Source organism: Colletotrichum higginsianum, chromosome 3, assembly GCF_001672515.1.
Source record: "Colletotrichum higginsianum IMI 349063 chromosome 3, whole genome shotgun sequence".
NCBI classification, from domain to species: Eukaryota; Fungi; Ascomycota; class Sordariomycetes; order Glomerellales; family Glomerellaceae; genus Colletotrichum; species Colletotrichum higginsianum.
This window is the reverse complement of record NC_030956.1, coordinates 4961566-4981487: the sequence shown is the minus strand read 5'-3', so window position 1 is coordinate 4981487 and position 19922 is coordinate 4961566. Positions and strand designations below refer to the sequence as shown.

Genomic DNA, 19922 nt, shown 5'->3' with positions numbered 1-19922 from the left:
AAAGGAAGAAAGAAAGATGTTCGGCTGATTGATTTTAATATCGCGGGGAAGAGAGGGGATGCGTTTCTTCCTTCCTTCAATCTTTTTGTCCGGGCGAAATTGTTTGTTTGTTCCGATTCCTCTCAAGAGAAGGAACGAAGACCAAAAGGTGAAACTGAGGGAGAAAGGAAAGGAAGAAAAAACGCAGGCAGGAACAATGGAAGCCACGATGATACGGCAGGTGCAACGGCAGGCAGGAACGGCGGGGTGAAGCCCGAAGCGGAAGCCGCCGATGGAGGGGAATCATAGGGTGGAGGGGTCGCCTAGCTCTTGCCCGAAAAAAATTGGTTCAGGGTCGGGGAAGTGGGGGGCCGACTCAGGTATACTGTGTATCATGAGACGATCGACTGTGTCAGGATGGATGTAGCTGTTGATGGCGTACAGAGAGTACTCGAGTACCTAGGTACCTAGACCTGAGCTGAAGTCGTACATGACTTGGGATCGATCCCTAACTCTTTCTACTGAAAGTTCATCAATAATATCTGTTATTTGGATCGTGATACTTATGATACTTCGTTTATCCGCCACTGTTCCTGGGCCCTGGGGAGACAACAATGCGCGCTGAAGGACCCCGAACTACGCTGCCTACAGGGCCTTAGGCCGCTAAGGTTCCAGAACACTCGCCCCCACTGACCGTTCGCTTTGTGTGGCTTCGACCGTCCCCAAAACATGTGAACAGCCTCAACGTCCCACCAAAGCCCAGCCCACGTGGGTACGAGACTGGGTTCGAGACCAGTGACGACATCTTCATCGCCTCGCCTATCCACCCACTCCGACTCACGACTCACGACTCACCCATGAGCTCACGGCCGATCGTCGAGCACATCACATCACCCAAGAGCACTCCCACCTGAATCATCTCGAGGATGGCGCCCACCGAGGCCGAGAAGGAGCCCCAGGAGAAGGGCAAGAACAAGTCGGTCAAAGAAGACGAAGTCGACGAAGCAGCGGCCCAGGAGAGGTTCTCACCTGAAGAAGAGGCGGTAAGACTTCCCTTTGCCTCATATGCCGTTTCTTTCGTCTCGTTGTAAGGGGTCGGTGGAGGCTTCTCAATTTCCCTTTGGATTCTGAGGGACATGACTAGTTGTCATCTACAACCGGTTTAGGGGACTCACCTCCCTCAAGTCCGAGTCAACAAAACTCAACGAGAATGAAGGAAACATAGCCATGCGTCCATAATGTGACATTCCTGGCTAACCCACCCCCCAGTCCCTCCTGGCCGAGTCCAACGCAAACAAGACCGAGGCCAACGCCCTCTTCTCCTCGTCAAAGTACGAGCAGGCCATCACCAAGTACGACGACGCCGTCGCCACCTGCCCTAACTACCTCGACTATGAGCTCGCCGTCCTGCGCTCCAACATCTCGGCCTGCCACCTCAAGCTCGAGCAGTGGAAGGACGCCGTCTCGAGCGCCTCTGCTGCCCTCGACGCCCTCGACCGCGTCGACAAGGAGGCGGCGCTCGAGCAGGACCGCCGCGACAGGGAGAAGGCCGCCGACGAGGACGTCGAGGACGAGATCGTCAGCTCTGGCGCGGCCGCGGCCGCGCCCGCCCCGCCTCCCGAGGACGACCCAGAGGAGACCGCGCGCCGCGCGCGTGGGGAGGACGTCCTGCGGATCCGCGCCAAGGCCCTCATGCGCAGGGCGCGCGCGCGGAGCGAGCAGGGCGGCTGGCAGAACCTCGCCGGCGCCGAGGAGGACTACAAGACGCTGTCTCTGATGAAGAACCTCGCGCCCGCCGACCGCCGGATCGTGCAGGCCCAGCTGCGCGCGCTGCCGCCCCGGACCAAGGCCGCGCAGGAGGCTGAGACGGCCGAGATGTGGGGGAAGCTGAAAGACGTGGGTTGATTCCAATTTGTTCCTCGCTTCGTTGTTTTCTAATGTTTTCTTTTTTTTCTCCATTCGTCTCTATCTCTGCATCCGACCTGTTCGGGTAGGCTGACTGGCGTCTATCTAGCTGGGCAACGGCATCCTCAAGCCCTTTGGTCTGAGCACGGACAACTTCCAGATGGTCAAGGACGAGAAGACGGGGGGCTACTCGATGAACTTCAACCAGGGGCAATGATGGGCGTTGATCTGAAGACGTCCGCCTAACTCCTCGTGCACGGCGCTGCAGAAGTGGAATGATGGCATCGTACTGAGGGAGGATCCATATGCATAAACTAATGAGGACATCAAATACCCATGCAATGAAAAGCTATTCACATCTAGATTCACCGTCCTATGAATGGTTTCAGTACCTGTTCTTTTAGTTCTTCCCTTGTGTCGATATTAAAGAGTCGGCGCTTATGTTGTCTCGCGTGTCTCCTCCCTTAGCACCACTCTGCGATGCAAGCGCGAAATCAGCAACAAGTCCGGAGCGATTTTGCAAAAGTCGAATCACGTTGGACTTGAGTGCAAAATGCCCACGTCAAGCAACAAATCAACAAATCTCGGGGGTATAGATTTCTTCTTTTTTTTCCCGTCTTTCTTCTTGTTTCTTCTTCTCTCGTCATCTAAGCACCCTCAGCGGCAGCGGCCGCGGCCTTGGCGGCCTCCTTCTCCTTGGCCTTGGCGGCCTTCTTCTCCTCGATCTGGCGCTGCTTCTCCAGCTTCTTGAGCTGGTTCTTGGTCATCTTGCCGTCGCCACCCTCGGCGCCCTCGGCACCCTCACCTCCGGCAGCGGCGGCGCCCTCGCGGATGGGCAGGGCCTTGAGGCTCTCAGAGCCGCCCCAGACGAGCGGCCGGCGCGCCATGAAGAGGTCGACGGTGCTCTCGTTGACCTTGGACCTCCTCTCCTGGAAGGCGGTGCAGTACTTAGCCAGCTCCTCGGCGCATCTGTGTATGTGTCAGTATCGAAAAAAAGAAAAAGAGAAACCCGTATGTCCTGCGGTCTCGGGTGAGCCTCTTTGTGGGTGGACTGACCTCTTCTTGATCTCGCCCGTAAGCATCTTTCCCGTGCGGTAGTCCTCGCGGATCTTGGCGAGCTCCTCGTCGTCCTCGAGAAAGAAACGGAGGTACTGGTAGCTGACGTCCACTGCGAAGTCGTCAAGGTCAGCCTGTGTCCTGTCACATGGGAGTCGACGAAAAGAGGCCATGTGCGTTCCATACCATCGGGGTCGGCGCCCTCAGCGCGCTGCTCCTCGGCCGTGACCTTGCCGCCGCTGAAGGCGTACTTGTTCATCTTGTTCTGAATCTCCTTGGGCGTGTCCTTCATGAAGATGGCGCTCGACTCGATCGACGCGGACATCTTTGAGCCCGGGCCCTGTAGTGCGTCGAGGAAGCGGGAGTGAATGAGCGAAGGCTTGGCATAGCGCAGGCCGGCGGCGCAGTCTCTCGTCACACGGAAGTAAGGGTCTGTCCGGGCGTCAGTCAAGTCGTGGTCTCACGGACAAGGGAAGAAAAGCGGGAGGATAACTGACCCTGGTCAATGGCACAAGGGATGAGGCACGGGATCTGTGTGGTTCTCTTCTCATCATCGCCAAAGATATGGGGGAATGAGTTGGCAAAGGCCGAGCTGGCCTGGATGCTGGCGAAGTGGACCTTGCCGATGTTGGAGCTGTCGTCGAAGCCGAAGACGGCCTTGGCCGTGTTGACGGTGATCCTCTTGGCCACACGGGTGATGTTCCTTCGAGGGGGTCAGTCGTCATCCGGCAGCAGCAGTTCGGGGGTGGAGCTCACTTGTAAAAAGCACCGCCCATGTAGTCGTAGTCGGAGAAGATGAAGGTTCGCTCGGGGTTGAAGCCAATGGCGATGCTACGGGGTGTCAGCGGGCGCTCCCAAGGGCGGCAGTTGGGACTCACATGTCTTTGGCGTTTTCTCTTGTGTAGTGTTGGACCTCCTCGACCGTCCTCTTCTCGGAGAACAAGAACTTTTCGTCTTCACGCCATGTCAGCCATACCCTCCGTCGTGGAGCACAACGCGCTTCTCACCATCGGTCATCATGATCTATAACCAAGTCAGCAACGAGTCCGTATGGGGGGTGCACGCCTGGAAGACACATACCACCAGCGGCGCATCGAGAACGTCAGACAACCACTTGGTCAACTGGAAAGGAATGACGTGTCCAATGTGCATGCTGTCAGAACTCGGCCCACGTCCTATGCGGCACCACTGTCAGTCTTGTATTGTCCCAGAAGAGCCCTTGCGAGGGGATTTCCTCCATTGACATCATATCTCCAGGGGGAAGGCCAAAACCCACCGGTGTAAATGAAGAAGGGCTCCTTCTTCTCAACACGGTCGAGGATGAGATCGAGGTCGCGGTGGGAAAAGACAATCTGCCGGCGGAGGAAATGGTGAGGCTTGTGGCCGGTGACGCGCTCGAAGCGCTCGAGGAGGGCATCGTCAATCAGCTTCGTCCCGAACTCGTCGACGATTTTCTGTCGAGGCGTTCCGTCAGTCCCAACCCGTTTTCGATATTGGGGAAGAAGTCGTTCGTCGTACCTTGTAGTCAATCGCCTTGACCTTGCCGTCCGCGCCAACCTGTGGTTCACTCTATGGTCAGCCGCACTATCCCCCTGATCAAAAGCGCCAGCGCCTAAAAGCAGCTACTCACCTCTCCGGACACATTCCAGGGGTCGACCTTCTGGCCGCCGGAGGAGGCGTCGCCGACGGCTTCGGCGGGGACGACGGCGGTCGGGGCTTCGGGTGCGGAGGCCATTGTCTCTCTCTTTTCGAAATCGGTCGCAGGTGGTGAGGTGCGAGTGTGGATGTCGTGTCGGCGAACGAGAGATGGGCGAGGAGGCAGTCGTGGCCGCGAGATCGATGTGGATTCGAGGGTGAGCGGGACGACAGACTATTTCGAGCACGGAGCTGGTCCAGCCAAATTTCCCGAAAAAGGTGAGTCAATGGAGGGGTGAGGGGTGCAGGCCAGTTGCCAGAAGCGGCGATTTCGGTGTGTGCCCCGCTACCCCGCAGTCACCGATAGTGAGTCCGGTATTCTCGGTGAGCTACCGGTGAGTCTTCGTTGAGTGCTGCCGCTACTTACTTACCTAGGTATTGTTTTCACCACTCCAAAGCTTGATCATCGGAGTTTTCATCCATGTCCATAGTACCTTACACATGCGGCACCACCGAGTTCTCTGCGACAACATGAACAGAAACGGCCGCAGAACAAGTTCATCGAAAGAACAATAAATATTTTATTTCGTGTGCCCCGGTCAAACGGCGAGCACGAGCAGCTAGACAGCCGCACCTTGGTATTAATGCATTAATCATTCGTAACCCCTCCCCCCATCATTATCCCGCATCCATCTCTTTCCAGCTTGAGATTGAGCTCTTTGGCCCACGGCACCGAAACTCAGGTATAAATACTCTCGGTAATCTGGTTCACCTGCAACCCCTTCTCGGCCATCTCGGCGTCTCTCAAAAAGTCGAGCGGGAACCACACGAGGTGGCCCTTGATCTGGTCAATCTTCTTACGCGCGTCGGCAGCGGGCATGAACTGGTCAAAGATGTGGCCGGCCTTGACACCCTTCGGGGGCAGGTATCTATCATAGTCGTCAAAGGTTTTGACTGGAAATCATCATATTAGCTCGGTTACATCCTAACCAGAGGGAGAAGGATGGGCTCAAACACGTACTGTGGTCATCGGGGTCGGCATGGAAGATGTGTCTGTACAGGTCCGTGTTCTTGGTGGCATTCTCGGTCCACATGTTCCACAGGTCGTCGCTCATCGGGTCCTCAACGAATTTCCACGTCTCGTCACGGTCCCACGCGTCGTTGGGCGAGTGGCCGGGCGGTCGCGCGTTGGGGTCTTCGGATCCGTCCAGGTCCTGTGCAGGGAGCAGGCCGAGGTGCTCCCGCCACAGGTATCGTCGCAGGGAGGTTGCGTGCCACCCGGCCTCGAACGGCTTCCCGTCCATGGTGCTGGGCACGCGCTTTGTGTCCTCCATAACGATGCTCAACTCGCTGTCGTGGTAACCGAGCTGGCTGCGGTCGTTGAGGTTGCTGGAGCCGCACACGACGATGCGGTCGTCGACGATGAGGAGCTTCGAGTGGATGTAGAGCTCCTCCTGGATCCAGTTGCGGACCTCCGTCTCAGGATCGTCGTCGTCCCACGGCTCGTCCTCAATGCTGCCGGAGTTGGCCATGGCGTGGTGGGCGACGGAAAACTCGCCCTTCAGCTGACTGTCGCCGAGGCTGGCCTCGAACCGCCGTTTCGCGTCCAAGGCACTCGCCGCCGCCGCCTCTCGCCCCGCGCCCGTCTGCTCGGCCTTGCCGCCCATGTGCTCGTCACGCGCCTTCTCAGTGGGGTCATTCGACCCGTGGATGCCCGTGCCCATGACCTCCTCGGCCTGCGCGCGCTGGACTTCGGCGTACTTGACGCCCGTGTCCTTTTCTCTCTTGTCCACCGACGACGTCTTGTTCAGACGGTCGTAGGAGCGCAGGTTGAAGAAGAAGATGTGTTGCTTGGGATCGACGCCCTCCTTCTTGACCTGCTCGAAGATGGAGTGCTCTCCACGGCAGATGGATTTGTACTGGTAGTCCATGATGGCACGGGTGCCCGTGGCGGCATCGTCCCGCAGATCGCCGGCGAAACCTGGAATGGCGGGGATAAGGATGATGACGCGGAACTTGCGACCCTCCTTGCCGGCCCGGACGACGGCGTCGACGATGGCGCGGCCGATGGTGTTGCGGATGGGCGTCTGCTGGTCGCCCGTCGCCGTGATGAAGAACTGGTTCTCAATGTACACAAAATGCTCGGCCTTGCTGATGATCTCGGCGTAGGCGTTCTGAATCGAGTGGTCCGTCAGGATACCGCTGGACCAGTCGGCGCTTGAACGCACAATCTGAGCATGCATAGTCCCCTTGTTCTCCAGGTTGTGCAGGCTCTGCTCGTTGAGGGGGTGGGTGAGATATTCTCCAACGGGATGCTTAGGCCGTTGGACCCCCACAAGATCCTCGTCGTCGCCGAGACGCCCGCGCAACTGGATCCAGTCGAAACGGTCGTCGCGCTTGTACTTGTCGCGCTTCACAAAGTTCCAACGCAGCACGAAATGCTCGGCGATGTCGTAAACACACGGCCCGACGAGTCCCATAGAAACATCGTGCCAAGGCATGCGGCCATACTCGGCCTTGCTCAGCTCGTTCTGCTTCCAGTCTTGGACGTTCTGGAAGTCCATGATTCGGTTGTTGTTGAAGTCCTGTCCCGGCCAGACCTCGTTCTGGACGCCCTCGGGGTGGACGTCGGCCAGGGGATGCGTGTGGCTGTCCCAGCGACCGAAGCAGAGATCCAGGCCGCCGATGAAGGCCGTGGCGTAGTCGATGACAATGAACTTTTCGTGATGGGCCCAGTAAAAGGTCATGTCGGCGCCGTTGGACATGAAGTTGTGGTCGGGATGGCGCATGATCTTGATGTTGCCGTAGCCGGGTGTGCCCTCGGGACACAGGGCCTGCAGCGCATGCTTAGTGTGGGCCGAGTTGCAGGTCAAGGCAGCCTCGACCTCGCGGTAGACAATGATGTAGATCTGGACGCCGGCCTCGGCGCGGCGCTTCAAGACCTGGTCGAGCCTCCATTCCTGGTTGAAGTAAGGGGGACGGCGCAGGAACAGCTCGGGCGACAACCACCAGTCGCAGATGTAGATGGTCTCCTTGGCGGCCTCAAGGGCTTCGGAGACAGCCCAGAAGTAGTCGCGGCCGTCGACATACCACTTGATCAGGTTGCCGTCGCGCTCCGGGAAGAAGGAGTTGAAGCGGTGCTCCTCGGCGATCTTGGCTCGCTTATCGTCCGTGGCCTTTTCGTGCTCTTCGTCGTGGCGGTGGTTGGCGTTGAACTGCGGCGGGTGGGTCACGTCAGTGTCGGATCTCTTGGGTCTCTTGGTCTCTTGGTTGCGCGGGCCGAGAATGGCTTGACGAGTGCTTGTCTACGGGGGAAAAGGCGGAGAGGGGGGGGGGGTGGCTTACGAGGTTGGCGAGCTTGCCAATCTGGTGCTTCTTGTGAACAATGTGGACCTTTGCGTCGTGGAGATGGGTCCCTTCGAGCTTCTCTTCCAGCTCGCGGAAGGGCTTCTTCAGCTTATCCATGAAGCTACCGCCGCCCTCCTTCTCCTTCTCCTTGTGGCCATGGTCGCTGGTCGTCATAAGCCCCATGATTGCAGTGTGGGAGGGGGGTCACTGGGTATCGAATCGAAGGTATGCAAGCCGTGTGTCTGTGTGTCTCTCTGTCTCTGTTTGAAGTGGTATCTCTAGGTCATGAAATCTCGTGTCTTAATTTGGTGTGGAGGGGTATCATGGGATGCGCGGGGTAGATTAACTGGTGGGGAGCGCAACAAGTCGAAGCATGCCGGTCATGCAGAGCAACGGCAACTCGGAAGGGGAAAATGAGCTTGAACTGGGAGCTTGAGCTTGGGCTTGGGAGGGGAAGGTCGAAGAGGAGAGGAGAAGAGGAGAAGGACAAGACGGAAGAATGGCAACGAGAACGGCGCGAGGGAAAAGCTTAAGAGAAAGCTTGAAACCCAGGCTATGTCATCAAACAGAGGGGACTAGCAGCAGCAGCAGCAGCAGCAGCAAGGAAGGTCGGCCGGAAGCAGGATTACGACAGACAAGAAAGGAAAAATAATCGAAGGGCTAGAAAAGTGTGGGCGCAACGCAACGTTAATGCTGGGACGGAGGGACTGGGGGCCGGGTCGAGTACACTACGACGGACTCGATACGACAACACGCACAACAACACGACACGACGTTTTGCTGGTGGTGAGACTAGGAGGCTAAGCCGCCAGTGCTGGTGCTGGTGCTGGTGCTGGGCTTAAGCTGGGCTAAGCTGGGCGTGAACAATGTCTCTCGACTTGACGGTGCCGGTGTACATCGCATCGTTTGCTGACTTGCTGCGCGGCAGTTGATGGGTAATTCGTAATGGACGGTATGGCGGGGCAAATCTGACGATCCTCTGGGTCGGACGACTCGAACTCTCGGGCGGCGGCCATGGCCCCCTGGTCTCGCGCGGCCAAAGACTCCATCGGGTTCTCTCACTCCTTGTGCCTGTGGTGATCCGGATGCGAGATGTGAGACCATGGTGGGGTGCCGGGGGTGTCGAGGAATGTCAGGGACATGACCAAATGCAGCCAAGCTCGCGCTCCGTTTTCTTGTCTAGGACAGCTGGAGGACTGGGAGACTGAGGTCTCTGTTTCTGTCTCTGTGGCCTGTACAGACTAAGGAGGTGCGGCCATTACGGACCCGATATGCAAAGCCGCGCGTCGTGTGCCTCTGCCAGCCGAATTGGTAGTACCAGTCTAACTTCCCACCCCGTGGCTGGGGGTGACACTTCTCGGCCAAGCAAGGAAGTGATCGCGTGCTTCGCTCTCTTCTCTTCTCTTCTGCTCTCTTGGTGAAGTCCGTTGGGAGGTACGAGTATTGCTGGACATGCAGAAAGGGGGAATAGAGCCATTGGACTGAAAAAAACGTTAGGACCTAGCCAATAAACCTCGTCCAGTTCGTTTGCTTCCGTTCATTCTGTCGCCGTCATACGATATACGGTTCGGTTCGGTTCGTCTGAGGAGCAGCTGAAAAAAAGAAAAGACAAAAGGCTGAGCTGCAGAAAACGCCAAAGAACGATTGCCCCGCGCGCTCGGTGCGTCGGTGGCAGGGAAGACGCCTCGGCCGACAATGATGAATTGGTCAAAGTAATGCCGCCATTGGCCAGAAGCTGACCCCCGTACCTCTTAATGACGTCACTGTCGCTTGACAGGCACTCACGATTGGTCTCATCATACTAATAGGTGGATCTTATCGATAAGCTACTGGTCGGAGCTCCTCCCAACTGGTCTGCTGGTCTCGAATTGCGCCTGTGAAACCTCAACGTACAGTGCAGTGCAGTGGTGCAGTGTCTTGCAACAAGCAGCCTTGTCAGAACTCATTCTCCCTCTTGAGTCTCGACCATCGTCCAAGGCCGCCCAGGCGAAAATCAGAATGGCCAAGTGCCGAGTTTCCGAATCGTCCCTTGTCGTAGTTGTCATGGTGCACGGGACGAAGTGCCATGCCGTGGCGCCATTCGAGTTGAGTGGAGGCGGGAAGAGAACCTTGAATTTAGGTACGATGTACACAGCTTAGGTTCCCTGCCGACCAACCTCGATGACATTGTCTGTGACGTCAGGCTGGCAGTTGTCCGTCCTGTCCAGGAGCCGCCTCCTTGCGCCCAGCAAAGCGTGCCTTTTCTCTTAGTAGGCTCAAGTGGCATATGGTAATTGTCTCGAACCGTTCAGTATGTAACTGTAACTGTTGCCGTTGGAACTCATCGCTTTGATCGCGAGAAGTCACAGGGGCTCCCAAGCTAGCTCGACCACCAGCCGCCCTCTACCTTACATCCGCAGATACCATTGGTATCGCATGCCAACTCCGGAACACCAGATACCAAAGGTTTGAGATGTGATTAAAGGTGTGAATGAGGCTTGAATTCAGACCTGGCCAAACTAGCATCAAAACCACCCCAGTCAGAATCGACTAGGCCACAAGTGGTTTTCCCTGGCTGTGTATGCTTTGTCTTGGCACGACGTGATGTGTCTCGATTGAAAGGTGTCGAGCGTTAGTTATCCCACGTGCACGCTCGTTCTCTCGCATGGGTGCTTGAGCCGTCGTGCTACAAAGTCATTGGGCTTCCAATTATCCTCTTCGGTCTTGGTTCCAACGGCCAGACTGAGACACCATGCCCCGCCGAGACAGCGATTCAGTGAAACACCAGAGCCCGAATGTCGATGCTCTGCCGACACTCCATGTCGTCCATGTCAGGGTCGCGGAACGCGCAGTGGGCCGCCCGTCTGACCACGGACGCGTCCGAGTCGAAACACTTGATGAGCAACGGCTCGTCCGGCCGCTGCCTGTTCTTAAAGTACCAGCGGTGCGCCGGGTTCGGCTTGATGGTCCACGTCTCGGCGCGGTGCCTGGGGTAGATGATGGCGCCGGGGACGAGGTCCTCCTCGGCGACCGTGTTCCCGTCGGCAACGGCGAGCGGGTCTTTTTGGACCGTCTTGATGGGCCGCCAGATGTTGATAATCTGGAAGCGGCGCTTGAGGAGTTCATCGGCCTCGTCGCCGAGGTGGTGCCTCGCCATCATGATGGCGCCGTCGTACGACTGGTCGACGTGGGCCTTGTGCAGCGGGCCGCGGTGCTCCGTGTTACGCTCGCCCAGTGTGTGCCAGTTGGCCGGGCCCCGACGGATCTGGTGGTTGAAGATGACGACCCGGCTGGCCCCCGTGCTGGTTCGTCGAGGACCCTGGTGAGCATGGGAGAGGTTTCGTTGAGAGACGGCCCACAGCCATAGTGTATGTATGTACAAACAACCCTTACACCGCCCAAGCCCAAGCCCAAGCCCGCCGCCCACTAGGGCCGAGCGGACGACCTGGCCCGGGCAACTGTTACTGAGATGCCACTCACATGTCCTTGTACACTTTTTCCATCTCGGGGTAGTAAACGGTCTTGACCTGCTCGTCGTCGACAAAGTCCTTTTCGGCGCTTGTGTGACGGATGTACTGGAAGCCGTGCGTGTCGAGGGTGAAATTGTCCTCGTCGCCCGTGATGTCGGTCACAGTCATGGTCCGAGGCGTCATTTTCCTCTCATTTGTGACTTTTTGACTGCAGAGAAGCAAGGGCATGAGTACGGTACATGACCATGGAGTGGGGAGAGGCATTGTCGATGACAGTATTTCGGAGCAAGAGGATAGATATGGCGACTGAAAAGCGGCTTACCCCCCTACGATGATTGGGGTTGGAGGAGACCCATCGCCGGGGTCGTCGTAGTAGTTGATGGTGGTGACGACGGTGCGGCGCGCCATGTCTGGCAAGAGCTGCTCCTGTGTCGTCCCCAGTGCCATGGTGGTGGACGGGAAGAGGACGGTGATGTGATTCTTGATACCGGATCTCGTCTCTCAGGGGGGGATGACGGGTTACGTTATGGATAGGTAGCACTATATCTCGAAATAGCGACTGCGGTTGGCGACTCGGTTCGTCCCACTCGGCAACTCTGTTGTGCGTGAACCACGGGATCAGGAGGATGAGATGGATCAGATGAAGCCACGTAGGGCAGATGCAGGAACGCGCAGGAGATTGTTCACCAGTTTTGTTTAAACTGCCGTATCTATCTTGGACATGCTGTAAGCTACTTAGGTACCTGAGAGAGACAACAGACAATGGGAGGGGAGACCCTGAGCTTAGCCAGCAGCAGAGCACCTTGTGGTGGGCAGGGAGGGAAATGGCCTGACTGGACGGCGCTCCGCCTTTTCCTTTTTCCGCGACCCCGCGATGTACTGTGTGCCTGTCAGGGAAGACACCGTACCGATCGAGGGCGGTGACGCGCTGTTTCGGCGTGTGTTTCTGGTTGAGCCGGAATGAGGGGTAGCTTAGCTAACACTGTGCGGTACGTACCCCAGACGATCAAGCTGTCGCAGCGCCACTGTTGGACCCTCAATGCCTGCCTCCCCTGACTTCTGAGCGGTCCAGTCCAGGTCCAGCCTGTAAGGGCCCCTAGTGAGCATTGCTCCAGTGGAGCCACTCGGGTCTCAATGTGGCCTGCAGGCTGTCTGAGCCTCTGAGATGCGAGAGGGTTCCCCGCCGTGGCTGCCGCTGGCTGCGCGTGCTTGACCGCCCCTCGGTTTCCCAGCTGTGGCCTCTCTGCTTGCTGGTCTCTCTGGTTGCTGTCTCGACATCTTTGGGAAACTCTCTCTCTCCCTTTCTTTTCTTCTCATTCTCTCTCTTTCTCTCTCTTCCACTCCCAACAATACACTTCCCACTCCAATTGTCTACCTCCTCTTTCAATCGTCAAACAACTAAACAGCCGATTCAATTCCTTGAACCAGAATCAGACACAATGGCAGCTCAGATCCCCCCTGGCGGCACTTACCTCGACACCTTCAAGCAGTCGTTTGTTAACGTCCCCGTCGACGCCGAGAGGGAGAATGCCATTGCTACCACCGAGTTCCTCGACGCCGCCGAGTCCCTGACCACCATCTTTGGTATGTTTGCTTGTTTTGTCCCTTTCCCTAGCAAAGGGTTACACCACACATGCACACAATCGTCTTTGACCGCCCAGCCTGCTAACAAGAAGCTTCCCTGCAGATGCCCTTGGTGGCGTTGCATTTGGTCCCGTCAAGAACGACATGGGCGGCAACATCAAGGTACGAATTCTTCTATCCATCTCTCAGCGTCCAGTCCCTCCATCGAGTTATGTCTTGGCTCCTCGAGTCCTCGGACCCATTCCTGAACCGACCGGAACCTCGGACGACACGACGCAACCATCGTGACCCCGAACAACCGCTGATTTGTCCTTGTTCTACAGAAAATCCGTGAGCGCCAGCTGGCTGCCCCCGGCCAGTCTGCCACTCTCCAGGATCTCGTCAAGAACGAGCTGGCCACCAAGAAGCATGTCGCCACCGAGGGTCTCCTCTGGCTGACTCGGTAAGTCACCCAAGTCTTGATGCGCACACTCTAGTACACAATGGCACATGGACGAAATCTGACAGCAGCCCATCTTCTAGTGGCCTCGAGTTCACCTGCATCGCTCTGAGCCAGAACGTCGCCAAGGAGTCCGAGGAGCTCTCCGAATCCTTCCGCAACGCCTACTCGACTACCCTCAAGCCTCACCACAGCTTCCTTGTGAAGCCTATCTTCAGCGCCGCCATGAGCGCCTGCCCCTACCGCAAGGACTTTTACGCCAAGCTGGGCTCCGACCAGGCCAAGATCGCTGCTGAGCTCCGCGTCTACCTCGCCGCTCTCGAAAAGATTGTCGGCATCCTCAAGGGTTTCCTCGCAAGCAAGGACGCCAAGTTCTAAGCCCAGCCACTAAGACCACCATCACTACCACTGCCGCTCCCTGTGCCATGTGCCCCGGCCGAGATGAAAAGAAAACAAAAGGAGAGAGATTAGAACGAACAATGACGATATGATGGAAGACAAACAACATGTCTGTGTCAATGTCAGCTGCGGTGCGAAGCACACCGTCAGCCACGAGCCAGTTTACGCAGCCTAGAAATGAAGTATTGCCTCGAAGCTTAAACAAAGCTGTTTTGTTTTTTTTTTTTTTTTGTCTTTTGGATCATCTGAGCCGACTCATCCAGACATGCTTCTACACAGTCGCTCCTTGACACGAACAGGCCAACCGACTGCCGACCATGCGAACAACAGTTCGAGGCTCGGTACAGTGATAGACATACATAACCAACCCTGCTTCACATACCTGAACGTGGAAACTGGCAACTCGAACAACACAAAACATTTCAAGACGCGCAATACTTTCGTAACCCCAATCTTCCTATTCTTGGCGCCAGAACATGTCTTCTTCTCCGCCGCCTCCCGCCCCAGACCTCGACCGATTAAGCAAATTGCCCACTGAAATCTACCTTCTTGTCCTTGAAGAAATAGGCAAAGAGACCATAAGAAACCAGCAGAGACGCTGTCTACGCCCTTCACGTCCGGTCTGGGCATCGCTGCCACCGGGTTTCCCGCCCTCATGGGCCCTGGGGCGTGAGGATGCAACCACCAATGCCGATGCGGAGGAGCATACGGAGTCGGTATACCCCTCAATAGACCTGCTGAACGCGAGTACAATCAACAGAAAATACCGTGATAAATATCTCCAGATCGCTCTTCGATTGGATGCTGAAAGCGAAAACCCAAGAGCCATCTATCACGCCGCTGTGAACAACCACGCTACCCTTCTCCGCCAGGCTCTTGGCCAGGACAGGGCCCGGCCAGATCATGTACCCCACGGCCTTGCGCTGCCCTTGATCACGCCGCTGATGCTGGCTGCCGTGCAAGGCAACGTAGATGCCGTCGATCTGCTTCTCGGCCATGGTGCAGATCCTGGCTATGAGTTTCACTCGGCTGGTTTCAACGTCTGGCGACCTAGACCCGGACTCTTCAGCACGAGCTACGACACCATGCTCAAGGAGCCGGAGGATGTAGGTGTTGTGACTAAGGTAACCCCCGCCCATTGCGCCATGGCGGCTGTCCAGAATACCGACCAAATCGCTTCAAAGATACTGCACGCAGCTCCGAATGAGTTCTGGTCAAAGTCCACCGACGCAAGCACCAAGCTTCTCGCCTTTGCGGTCGCCGCGGACCTGGTTGATCTGATTGAAAACTTTGTAGTTTGGCGCGCAGACTTCAACCACGGCGGCCTCACGGTAGACTACCTATCTATTCCAGTCCTCCACCACGCCGTGTCGGGCGCAATGGTCAGGAAACTGCTCGATCTTGGCGCGCCGCTTCACACGCCACCCCATGTTGGGCTCAATGCTCTACATGCCGTCTGTCTCCGTTCGACCGACTGCCATACCGCGATCGAAGAACTCGTCCGCCGTGGCGTTGACGTAGACGAGGCCACGGCCGGCGGAAGACAACGCGGCACTCTTATCAACATCCGCCCGTGTCTTCTCGTGAGAACCCCCCAGACTGCTCTGAACTTCGCCTGCAGGCGTCTCAATCTTCCGCACATCAGGGCTCTCTTGAGACTAGGCGCGAACCCTCTGGGCGTGGCTCAGGCATCGAAGACACCGAACTGCGACCACGACAATGGCGAGTTCCGCATGGTTACGCCATTTCACGACCTATTTCTCTCCGATGACCTGTCAGAAAGCCCCATTGCGGGCAGAGCTACTGCGTTGCGCCAGACTCTCTACGAGGTTGTTCGGGGGATGCTGGCACACCCCCACGGCCGACGGGCGCTGTCGCTCAGACAAAGTGTCCGTTTCGATACACGGGACGTGGATTCCAAAATCGACCAGAGGTACTGGGTCGAAAGGAGTATCTTGAGGCGCGAGGATTATGGTGAGTTCACCCCCTTTCAACTCTTCTTCATGCGTCCACTGGTAGACGACGAACGTATCCCCACAGTGATGCTTTCCGTAAGCAAGCCGGAAATCCGACTGCAGATCAACATGACAACACGGCCGTACGGTGTAACGCCTCTTTTGGCTCTCCTGAGTCATCGCTTCGACCACGGCGTCGGCGAGGAAAGCTTCTACCGGCCCCAACTGGTCGAGTGGCTTCTGAAGAACGGCGCCGACCCGAACATAGCCGACAGTGAAGGCTTCACCCCTCTTCACTACGCAGCCTTCTGGCTCGATGACAGGGCCGTCGATTTACTGTTGGCGTACGGCGCCACCGTCGAGAACCGCCACTTGGTCTTGCCCACGCCCTTGGAGGTGACTCTCGGCCGCGTTTATACGGAAGACCACGGGACGGTCGACCTGCGGGATAGCATATGGAAGCAGATGGTCAGGCTAGTTGAGCAGGACCGCGAGCAAGGACCGGCAGACATGTTTGGTATTCAGTCCTGCATCAAGCGCTGGCAGCCTGGCGGCCCGCTGCCCCTGTGCAGTCTTCCTGGTTTCGAGGTCAAGTTCAGACGCTATGTCTCGAGTGGCGTTTTCTTCTACAACGAGAGCGGCGATCGGAGCTTGCACGAGGAACTACGGAAAACAGGTCTTGTTCCCGTGTTGACCCAGCATGCACTCGAGCGCAAAGCGCGCATCTTTGAGGTCCTCTTACAGGCCAACGAGACCCTCCCTTTGCCCATCCCGAGGTGGTATAACTGGTCTCAAGGTAAGGTCTACAGGAACAGCGTTCTCGACTGGGCGGCCGCGACGGGCCAGCACCAGTATTTCCTCGAGAGGCTTTGGGCAATGGGCGGGATGGAGTTGGTCGGGGACGTCCGCCCCTCGTTCGAGTACAAGACTGTGTGCTGGGGAGAGTCCCGCGAGAACTGGGACCGTTACAAGAGTATGGTCGTTGAACATGCTGTGTATCAATAGAGAGTCTCGCTATTTGGATAGAGAGGCGGTCATTCATGTAAGTTTTGTGGCGATGTTGGGGGTTTTTGTCATGTGCTTGGTCGATCTTTTCGGTCCTGTCTAAACAGGTTTGCGTTCTTGGCTAGTCATGTCTGATAGTGTGTGTGTTGGATCACTTCTGCGATGAGCCAGGACTCCTTTGGTAGGAGTTGGAAACATCAGATCGCCATCTTTCACCATGCGTCAATGTCGTTCGCGTCACAATATCTTGATAGACGTGCCAGACCAATGTCAAGGTTCGGCATGGCCACGATCAAGCTTTTCAACACGCGATGCTGTACAAACATGACGAGAGGAAGAAGGGTATTATTACTAGCAGGTCGCCTAACCTAAACCCTCTTCGTCGAATCCAACCCAGATAGAGAGCAACACCAACCGCCAGACCCAACGCCAGCGCGACCTTTCCGACTACCGCCGTCGCCGCCGCGCCGCCACCCCCCTTCGACCTTATTGCTGATCTCGGGGAATAATGGCGAGGCGTGGCACGGTTTTCGTACGATCTGTGGCCTTGTTCAGGAAACCTGCGGCCTGGATAGAATGCCTGGACGGTCACTTGGTATCGTAGATCGGAATGGCGAGGTGCGTTGCTGTGTTGTTGAAGGGGTCATCTATTGGTATTCCTTCATCTACATGTTGGCTACGTGTGCCATGCCCGAGTAGAATCAGTTACCAGTTGAGTTCATTCTCCCGGACAACCCAGAGACTTTGGTTTGCCATGCTGGTGAGCCAAAAGCTATGCAGCCAGTCATCATTTCCATGTAAGCTCATAGGACTCACATTTGAGAAAGGGATTGACAGAACTGTGACATGACGAGCGCCGGCACCCCGATGCGCCGCTCACTCTAAATCAAGTGAATTAAATACAGGGTCATCATCTCATTACATCGTACTTCTAACAGCTAGTCTACATTTTTTCTTCTTCTTCTTCCTTTCCCGTCTATCCCCCTCTATCAGGAACCCCTTCAAACAACCGTCGTGAAGATTTGCATCGTGCCCTTGGTCTCCCACTTGGCCTCGATGCCGTGGGCGATGAAGAAGATGTACCCGGCCTTGACGTCGAACCTCTTTCCGTCGGCCTCCAAGACGCCCTCGCCGTCCGTGACGATGGCCACCGCGGGTCCCTCGCCCGCCTTGATGACCTCGGTCCCGTTCCCCGCGTCCAGGTCCGTCTTGAGCATGTCGAACTCGCGCAGCGGCGGCGGGTACACCACCGTGCGGCCCCGGGCGCCGCGCAGGCTCGCCTCGGCGGGCAGCAGCACGTCCTCCCTGCTGTGCGCTTTGAACGTCAGCGTCTTGCTGAAGAGGTCGACGTTGTCGCGGTCGCCGGGCGGGCAGAAGCCCGTGTTGAGGACATTGTTGGAGCGCGCCATGCACTCGACGATGTCGCCCGACAGGTAGGCGTGGATGCCGTCGGCGGGGATGTAGAGGGCGTCGCCGGCCTCGAGCGTCAGGAAGTTCATGCACAGTAGCGCGACGAGGGTTCCCGGGTCGCCGGCGCCGTACTGCTCCTGCAGGCGGGGCAGCAGGTCGGCGACGTAGGCGTTGTCGCCGAGGTCCCCGCGCGGGGTCACGGCGAGGGCTCGGGCGGCCTTCTCGACGGCGGCCTCGTCGGCCAGCAGGATGCGGCGCGTCACCTCGCGCAGCGTCTCGTCGGTCCAGGTCGAGGTGCCGTCCGGGATGAAGGCGCGCAGCGCGGGGATGTTGAAGACGGGGGAGATGCGGTCGAGGGGCTTGAAGCCGGCGAAGACCTCGAAGCGGCCGAGGGCGACGGCGATCTCGGGCTTGTGGTTCGAGTCGGTGAAGGCGTCCGGGTCCTGCTCGTGCAACCGGCTCGCGAGGGACTTGTTGGGGTGGATCTGGAGCGGCAGGGCCTTTGCGATGGAGAGGATCTTGGGCAGGTAGGGGAGCTGGGCGTCGAGGTCCCGGACGACCTTGGGCCCAAGCAGCGTCTCCTTGTTGCGGTCGAGGACGTCCTTGAGCAGCTCGCCCGTCTCGAGCACGCGGGCGGGGAAGTCCGGGTAGTCGCCGAACCACATCTCCGAGTAGGCTTCGTTGTCGTCGATCTTGAAGTCGCCGGGCGTGTTCTCGCAGAGGCGGGCGGCAAGGGAGTCATGGCCCTTGCGACCCCAGCCGTAGTTGTTACATGTGCCGCTCAGCTGAAAGACTGTGCTTTGTGAAGTCATTTTGGATGCTGTTGTGTGTTGTTGTTGCTGTTGTATGGAGTTGTTGTTGATGTGTGTTGGTTCCGGCGGTATTTTGGGTCAAATAAGAGAGCCGGCCAGTGGTGTTTAGGGACTATAGATAGATGGGTTCTGATTGTTCGAGAAGTATTTGAGAAGGCCGTATGTCTTTCCTTGTCTCGTGCTGCCTGCTGTTTTGTATCAACACCGAAAAGGTGACTGATTCCATGGTTTGGGACATGTCTGGGCAACGGACCAAGTGACGGCCGGTGACGTCGGCTTGGATTGACGCAACAGGGTCGTCATAGAAGACCAAGACACCGGTAACCGCCCCCTCCGAATTTACGCCCGGGCCCACAGCGATGGGGCTCGGCGGGCCGTGGCGAACGAAAAGCCGGATCAGGTCCTCCGGTGAGCCGGCGGCAATCCCGGAGTGGACGACGCTGTTATTGCCTCGGATTACCTCACCACGCCGCAATCTGAATAGGTAGTTGGAGCTGCTTGGCTGTAAGGATTTGGCTTGGATAGTAGAGACTGGACTAAATGCCGTGAAATGTAAAATACTGCCTCACCTGGCGTACCACCCCGACTTACACGTACTTCATCATCCAACCAGAACCTAAATGTTGGTGAGTTAAAATGGTGAGAATCAATACTAAGACCTTGGCCGGGCTTTTGTTCTCGATACGAGTGAACTGCTATCGAGCTGGTGGTGGAATTGTCTCTCACTCTCACACGTTTTCACTCACACTCACTCGCTCGCTTACCCACCCACTGACCAACTCACTCACTCACTCACCGAAAGCTAAGTAAGAGAATGCTTGGGCACATAAGAAATCACCAAGGCCATTTCCACGATGCAGCCGAATTACAGTCCACGACCTCACAACATTTCAATCCAGCCATGAGACACCGCGGAAGAATCACTTCTCAGTTCATGAGCAACAGT

At 57.1% G+C, this 19922-nt stretch overlaps 7 protein-coding genes across 7 annotated transcripts; 3 read left to right on the top strand and 4 right to left on the bottom strand.

Annotated features, from left to right (window-relative positions):
- Positions 1 to 905: 905 nt before the first annotated feature.
- CH63R_05029 (Tetratricopeptide repeat protein 1) lies at positions 906 to 2101 on the top strand (the record flags this gene model as incomplete). The annotated part of the gene is made up of 3 exons (XM_018300004.1): positions 906 to 1022; positions 1249 to 1875; positions 1994 to 2101. 3 exons carry the CDS (start codon positions 906 to 908, stop codon positions 2099 to 2101), a joined length of 852 nt encoding a protein of 283 aa, XP_018161250.1.
- Positions 2102 to 2531: 430 nt separating this feature from the next.
- On the bottom strand, positions 2532 to 4675 carry CH63R_05028 (Tryptophanyl-tRNA synthetase; the record flags this gene model as incomplete). Its single annotated transcript, XM_018300003.1, has 10 exons — positions 2532 to 2853; positions 2941 to 3052; positions 3127 to 3372; positions 3438 to 3643; positions 3697 to 3771; positions 3819 to 3886; positions 4021 to 4115; positions 4217 to 4394; positions 4459 to 4497; positions 4571 to 4675. The coding sequence occupies 10 exons, from the start codon at positions 4673 to 4675 to the stop codon at positions 2532 to 2534; spliced, it is 1446 nt and encodes a 481-aa protein (XP_018161249.1).
- A 639-nt stretch (positions 4676 to 5314) lies between these two features.
- On the bottom strand, positions 5315 to 8106 carry CH63R_05027 (Phospholipase; the record flags this gene model as incomplete). The annotated part of the gene is made up of 3 exons (XM_018300002.1): positions 5315 to 5529; positions 5597 to 7790; positions 7921 to 8106. The coding sequence occupies 3 exons, from the start codon at positions 8104 to 8106 to the stop codon at positions 5315 to 5317; spliced, it is 2595 nt and encodes an 864-aa protein (XP_018161248.1).
- A 2569-nt stretch (positions 8107 to 10675) lies between these two features.
- Positions 10676 to 11819, bottom strand: CH63R_05026 (Catalyzes late reaction in the cephamycin biosynthetic pathway; the record flags this gene model as incomplete). Its single annotated transcript, XM_018300001.1, has 3 exons — positions 10676 to 11204; positions 11383 to 11580; positions 11695 to 11819. The coding sequence occupies 3 exons, from the start codon at positions 11817 to 11819 to the stop codon at positions 10676 to 10678; spliced, it is 852 nt and encodes a 283-aa protein (XP_018161247.1).
- A 992-nt stretch (positions 11820 to 12811) lies between these two features.
- CH63R_05025 (Glycolipid transfer protein) lies at positions 12812 to 13773 on the top strand (the record flags this gene model as incomplete). The annotated part of the gene is made up of 4 exons (XM_018300000.1): positions 12812 to 12956; positions 13060 to 13118; positions 13280 to 13398; positions 13479 to 13773. 4 exons carry the CDS (start codon positions 12812 to 12814, stop codon positions 13771 to 13773), a joined length of 618 nt encoding a protein of 205 aa, XP_018161246.1.
- A 497-nt stretch (positions 13774 to 14270) lies between these two features.
- On the top strand, positions 14271 to 16754 carry CH63R_05024 (Ankyrin unc44; the record flags this gene model as incomplete). The annotated part of the gene is made up of 1 exon (XM_018299999.1): positions 14271 to 16754. The coding sequence occupies one exon, from the start codon at positions 14271 to 14273 to the stop codon at positions 16752 to 16754; it is 2484 nt and encodes an 827-aa protein (XP_018161245.1).
- Positions 16755 to 17755: 1001 nt separating this feature from the next.
- CH63R_05023 (Phosphomannose isomerase type I) lies at positions 17756 to 18976 on the bottom strand (the record flags this gene model as incomplete). Its single annotated transcript, XM_018299998.1, has 1 exon — positions 17756 to 18976. One exon carries the CDS (start codon positions 18974 to 18976, stop codon positions 17756 to 17758), a length of 1221 nt encoding a protein of 406 aa, XP_018161244.1.
- Positions 18977 to 19922: the final 946 nt, after the last annotated feature.